The sequence below is a fragment of the Arachis ipaensis genome, chromosome B8, assembly GCF_059453495.1.
Source record: "Arachis ipaensis isolate K30076 ecotype BB chromosome B8, ASM5945349v1, whole genome shotgun sequence".
Taxonomy (NCBI): Eukaryota; Viridiplantae; Streptophyta; class Magnoliopsida; order Fabales; family Fabaceae; genus Arachis; species Arachis ipaensis.
The window spans coordinates 79,299,025-79,305,024 of NC_142443.1; the positions used below are offsets into that span (position 1 = coordinate 79,299,025).

The window sequence follows — 6,000 nt, forward strand, 5'->3', positions numbered from 1 at the left end:
TATCAAGTTTTTGGCGCCGTTGCCGGGAATTGGCAAAGATTAACAATGATTAAGTGAATGGTAGTTTAGATTAAGCATTTTTCTTTTCTTTGTTATAGCCTACTAACTGTTTGATATTTTGTTTTGCTAACTTTAACTTTACTCTAGCAATAGAGTGTTTCATGTGTATTGTTGGTTGGCGTGTGTTTGTGTATGTCAGAGGCAAGGAGATTTGATCCTGAAGACGAGAGAACCCTCTGAAGGTTAAGAAGAGAAGCAATAGGAAAAGGGATAATTGGTGAGGAGGATTCAGAAGGAGAAGACTAAGTCATGGAGGGCAATTCGCATAACCCTCCTGAGGGAGTTGCCAACAATAACGGCCCACCTCAAAGGAGAGTTCTAGCTTCTTACACTTTCCCAAATCCAAGACACTATGGGAGTAGTATACTCACTCCCAATGTTCATGCAAACAACTTTGAATTGAAGCCTCAGCTCATCACTCTCGTGCAAAATAATTGTTCCTATGGAGGAGGTCCCCTTGAGGATCCAAATCAACACCTATCTGTCTTCCTGAGAATATGTGAAACTATCAAGACAAATGGTGTGCATCCAGATATTTACAAGCTGCTGTTGTTCCCATTTTCTTTGAGGGAAAAGGCATCTCAATGGCTGGAAACATTCCCCAAAGAAAGCATCAACACTTGGGATGATCTGGTGAATAAATTTCTATCTAAGTTCTATCCACCTCAGAGGATCATCAGGTTGAAGACGGAGGTGCAAACGTTCACTCAAATGGATGGGGAATCATTGTATGAGGCATGGGAAAGATACAAAGCTCTGATTAGGAAATGTCCACCTGAGATGTTCAGTGAATGGGATAAACTTCAAAATTTCTATGAGGGGTTGACTCTAAATTTCAAGAGTCCTTGGATTATTCTGTAGGAGGCTTGCTACAATTGATGAAGACAGCCGAGGAAGCTCAGAATCTCATAGACATGGTGACAAATAACCAATACTTATATGCTTATCAGAGGCAACGCCAACCCGTTCAAAAGAAGGGTGTGTTGGAACTGGAAGGAGTGGACATGATCTTGGCACAGAACAAGTTGATGCACCAACAAATCCAGTAACAAATAGAAATGATGGCTAAGAGAATAGATGGCCTCCAGCTAGCTTCAGTGAGCATAACAAATCAACCTTCAATTGAATGGGGTCAAAATGAAGCAAGCCATGTTGAGCAGCAACAAGAACAGGTTCAATATATGCAAAATGCCTCAAATTCTTCTCAAAATGACTTCCATGGTGACACATACAACTCATCCTGGAGGAATCACCCAACCTGAGATGGGTTGATAATCAAAATCATTGGCAGAAGAACAACAACTCCAACCATTCCCGTAACACACACAGCCAAAATCACTCATCTAACAACACTAACCAGTACAAAAAACCACAAAACACATATCAACCATCCCACAACAATCCACAAACTCATCAAAATAACTTTCCCGCACCAACATCCAACCCACAAAACTACCACACCAGCCCTTCAAACAATTTCCAGCAACAACAATCAGCTCCCATCATATCACCAATTGACCATCATGAAAATAGGATTTCAAGTCTTGAGGCAGCCCTACAAACAATTGCTCAGTCCACTCAAACCTTGATCAAAGGGCAAGAGAGATATGAAGCTACCATGAAGAACTTTGAACGGCAAGTGGGACAATTAGCCAAACAAGCTGAACGGCCAACTAATGTGCTTCCAAGTGATATAATTCCCAATCCAAAGGAAGAATGCAAAGCTGTGCAGTTGAGAAGTGGTAAGATAGTTGGAAGAGAAGTCAACAAAGAAGCAACAGAGCATGAAGTGGAAGATACAATAGACAAGAAGGAGGATGAAAAGGCATCAACATCCAAAAAGAGCAAAGAAACTGAGGAGCCACTAAGCAAGTTGCCAACTCAAAACAACAATACCAATAACAAGGAAATTGTGAAGCCACAGCAAGAGGAAAGAAATGAAGGGGTAAAATCTTATACACCCAAGCTCCCTTACCCAACAAGGTTACACAGAGGAATAAGAGACCAGCAATTCCCAAAATTCTTAGAGATCTTTAAGAAGCTTGAAATTAACATTCCATTGGCCGAAGCTTTGGAGCAAATGCCATTGTATGCAAAGTTTCTTAAAGAATTGATCACCAAGAAGAGAAGCTGGCAGGAGAAAGAAACCGTGCTCCTCTCTCAAGAGTGTAGTGCCATCATTCAAAAGGGACTGCCACCAAAACTCAAAGACCCAAGCAGCTTCGTCATACCATGCACAATTGGAAACATGGCCATTGATAAATCACTTTGTGACCTGGGAGCAAGCATCAACTTAATGCCTCTTGCCATGATGAAGAAGCTGATGATAGAAGAGGTTAAACCTACAAGGATATCACTATGGCTGGCTGACAGATCTCTCAAAATACCAAATAGAGTAGTGGAGAATCTCTTGGTAAAAGTGGGAAATTTTATATTCCCAGCCGATTTTATGGTCCTAGATATGGATGAAGAGGGGAGCAACTCAGTTATCCTTGGTAGACCCTTTTTGGCCACAGCGAGAACAATCATTGATGTGGAAAAGGGAGAGATGATTTTCAGAGTACATGATGAGCAAATGACCATAAATGTCTTCAAAGCAATGCAGTACCCCGCTAAGAAAGAAAGTTGCATGAGGGTTGATATGGAGGATTCTTTGGTTGAAAAAGTATTTGAAACAAACCATCAAGTGAAACAGGAGGAAGTCCAGGACATCCAACAACAAGAAGAGAACAAATTGGAAGCACCAGAGGAACCAAGTGAAGCCAAAAAAGAAAAGGCGCCACAACAAGAGTTGAAACCATTACCCCCTCATCTTAAATATGCATTCCTTTGTGAAGAGGACAGCTTCCCAGTGATCATCAACTCTACATTGAGTGGAGAGGAAGAAGAGAAACTCCTTGTGGTATTGAAAGCTCACAAAGATGCATTGGGATGGACCATTAATGACTTGAAGGGCATAAGCCCTGCCATATGTATGCACAAAATTCTCTTGGAGGAAAATTCTAAACCAGTGGTACAACCTCAGAGAAGATTGAATCCCACAATGAAGGAGGTGGTTCAAAAAGAAGTACTGAAGCTATGTAATGCTGGGATCATTTACCCTATCTCTGACAATCCATGGGTTAGCCCAGTTCAAGTAGTACCAAAGAAAGGTGGGATGCCTGTCATTGTCAATGAGAAGAATGAGCTTATTCCAACAAGAACAGTGACTGGATGGAGGATGTGCATTGACTATAGGAGGCTGAATGATGCCACATGAAAGGAACATTTCCCCCTCCCTTTCATTGACCAGATGCTGGAAAGGCTGGCTGGCCATGCTTATTACTGCTTCCTTGACGGATACTCTAGCTATAACCAAATAGTAGTTGACCCCATGGATTAAGAGAAGACCTCCTTTACCTGCCTTTTTGGAGTCTTTGCTTACAGGAGAATGCCATTCGGATTGTGTAATGCCCCAGCTACCTTTTAGAGATGCATGTTATCAATCTTCTCAGACATAGTAGAAAAATTCATTGAAGTTTTTATGGATGACTTCTCCATTTTTGGTGATTCTTTCAATGCTTGTTTGCACCATCTTACCCTAGTCTTGAAAAGGTGCCAAGAAACCAATTTGGTTTTAAACTGGGAGAAATGCCATTTTATGGTACCCAAAGGAATTGTTCTTGGTCACAAAATTTCAAGAAAGGGTATAGAGGTAGACAAGACAAAAGTAGAGATTATAGAAAAGCTTTCATTGCCAATAAATGTAAAAGCTATTAGAAGTTTCTTGGGCCATGCTGGATTCTATAGACGATTCATCAAAGATTTTTCTAAAATAGCAAAACCACTAAGCAACTTGCTTGTGGTGAGCAACCCTTTTTCCTTTAATGATGAATGTAAACAGGCCTTTGAGACTCTAAAAGCTAAGCTCACCACAGCACCAATTATCACACCCCCAAGTTGGGGATTGCCTTTTAAACTTATGTGTGATGCAAATGACCTTTCAATTGGTGCTGTGCTGGGGCAGAGGAAGGACAAGAAGTACCATGTCATCTACTATGCAAGCAAAGTATTAAACGAAGCTCAAAGAAATTATACCACAACGGAGAAAGAGCTACTAGCTGTGGTGTATGCTTTTGATAAATTTAGGCAATATTTGATTGGTTCCAAAATTTTAGTTTACACTGATCATGCTGCTTTCAAGTATCTAATGTCAAAACAGGATGCCAAACCAAGGCTAATTAGATGGATATTGCTTCTACAAGAGTTTAACATTGAGATCAAGGACAGAAAGGGTAGTGAGAATCAAGTTGCCGACCATCTATCAAGGTTGCCACAAGGGACAAGCCAAGATACATCTCAATCAGTAAATGAGAATTTTCCAGATGAGTACCTCTTGCAAATCCAACAAACCCCTTGGTTTGCAGACATGGCTAACTACAAAGCAGGAAGGAGCATTCCACAAGAGTACACAAGGCAACAAGTTAAGAAGCTGCTACATGAGGCTAAGTTATTCTTGTGGGATGAGCCCTTCCTATTCAAAAGATGCCCAGATGGAATGATTAGAAGATGTGTGCCGGAAATTGAAATGAAGGACATACTATGACATTGCCACAATTCAAGCTATGGTGGCCATTTTGGAGCTGAAAGGACTGCTGCAAAAGTCCTCCAAAGTGGGTTCTATTGGCCTTCTATCTTCAAGGATGCTATAGATTTTGTGAGTCACTGCAATGAATGCCAAAGAACAGGAGGCTTGACAAAGAAGAATGAGATGCCTCAAAAGTTCATTTTGGAAGTGGAACTCTTTGATTTATGGGGAATAGACTTCATGGGACCCTTCCCTCCATCGTACACATTCGAATACATCTTGGTGGCAGTGGAGTATGTTTCAAAATGGGTAGAGGCAATAGCCACCACTCCATGTGATGCTAATTGGTATTGCAATTTCTAAGGAGAAACATCTTCACTAGGTTTGGGGTGCCAAAGGGACTTATAAGCGATGGAGGAAGCCACTTTTGCAACAAATAATTGAACTCCCTCCTCCATAGATATGGAGTAACCTACAAGGTAGCCACACCCTATCACCCACAGACAAATGGACAAGCTGAACTTGCAAACAGAGAGCTAAAGAGAATTTTGGAGAAAACTGTGGGAGCAACAAGAAAGGATTGGGCAAGAAAGCTGGATGATGCACTCTGGGCATATCGGACAGCATTCAAAACCCCATAGGAAGATCTCCATTTCAGCTGGTATATGGGAAAGCATGCCATTTACCTGTAGAGCTAGAACACAAAGCTTTTTGGGCCACAAAACTTCTAAATCTTGATGCCCAAGCAGCAGGAGAGAAGAGATTGTTGCAACTCAATGAGTTAGAAGAATTCAGACTTGAAGCATATGAGAATGCCAGAATATACAAGGAAAGAGCAAAGTGGTGGCATGACAAGAAGATCACTCCAAGGACATTTGAACCAGGTCAAAAAGTGCTGCTCTTCAACTCTAGGCTAAAGATTTTTCCTGGAAAGCTTAAATCCAAATGGACTGGTCTATACACCATCGCAAGAGTTTCCCCTCATGGCTATGTGGAATTACTTGATGAAGCATCAAAGGAGACATTCACAGTCAATGGTCATAGGGTAAAGCTCTATCTTGGAGGCCCCTAGAGCAAGGAAGAAAGTGTCCACTTGTTAACATAAGCAAGGGAGCTGCAATGTCAAGCTAAGGACAATAAACAAGCGCTTTATGGGAGGCAACCCATGCACAGGAGTCTTTTATTTTCATGATTTAGTAATCAATAATAAGAGGATGAATCATATGCATCTAAGAGAATAAAGATTGAACTAGCACATAGTGTATGCAAGGTACTAAGTTTGGTGTGGCCAATCTTAATGCAAATGCAAAAGTTATTTTTTTTTACAACACTTAGTCACAAACTAAGTTTGGCGTCCACACATATACGAAATG

At 41.0% G+C, this 6,000-nt stretch overlaps 1 protein-coding gene across 1 annotated transcript; it reads left to right on the forward strand.

Annotated features, from left to right (window-relative positions):
* Window positions 1-1,678: 1,678 nt before the first annotated feature.
* LOC148548563 (uncharacterized) lies at window positions 1,679-5,699 on the forward strand. Its single transcript, XM_088495643.1, has 4 exons — window positions 1,679-3,073; window positions 3,944-4,548; window positions 4,663-4,974; window positions 5,540-5,699. The coding sequence occupies exons 1-4, from the start codon at window positions 1,679-1,681 to the stop codon at window positions 5,697-5,699; spliced, it is 2,472 nt and encodes an 823-aa protein (XP_088351769.1).
* The last annotated feature ends 301 nt before the right edge of the window (window positions 5,700-6,000 follow it).

Bases quoted from the DNA above. Each gene is read 5' to 3' on its own strand.
- LOC148548563 (XM_088495643.1), top strand. From the start codon at position 1,679: ATGAAGAACTTTGAACGGCAAGTGGGACAATTAGCCAAACAAGCTGAA. The intron at 3,074-3,943 runs GTACAACCTCAG...GAATGTAAACAG, and splicing joins AGGAAAATTCTAAACCAGTG to GCCTTTGAGACTCTAAAAGC. The intron at 4,549-4,662 runs GTTATTCTTGTG...CCACAATTCAAG, and splicing joins AAGCTGCTACATGAGGCTAA to CTATGGTGGCCATTTTGGAG.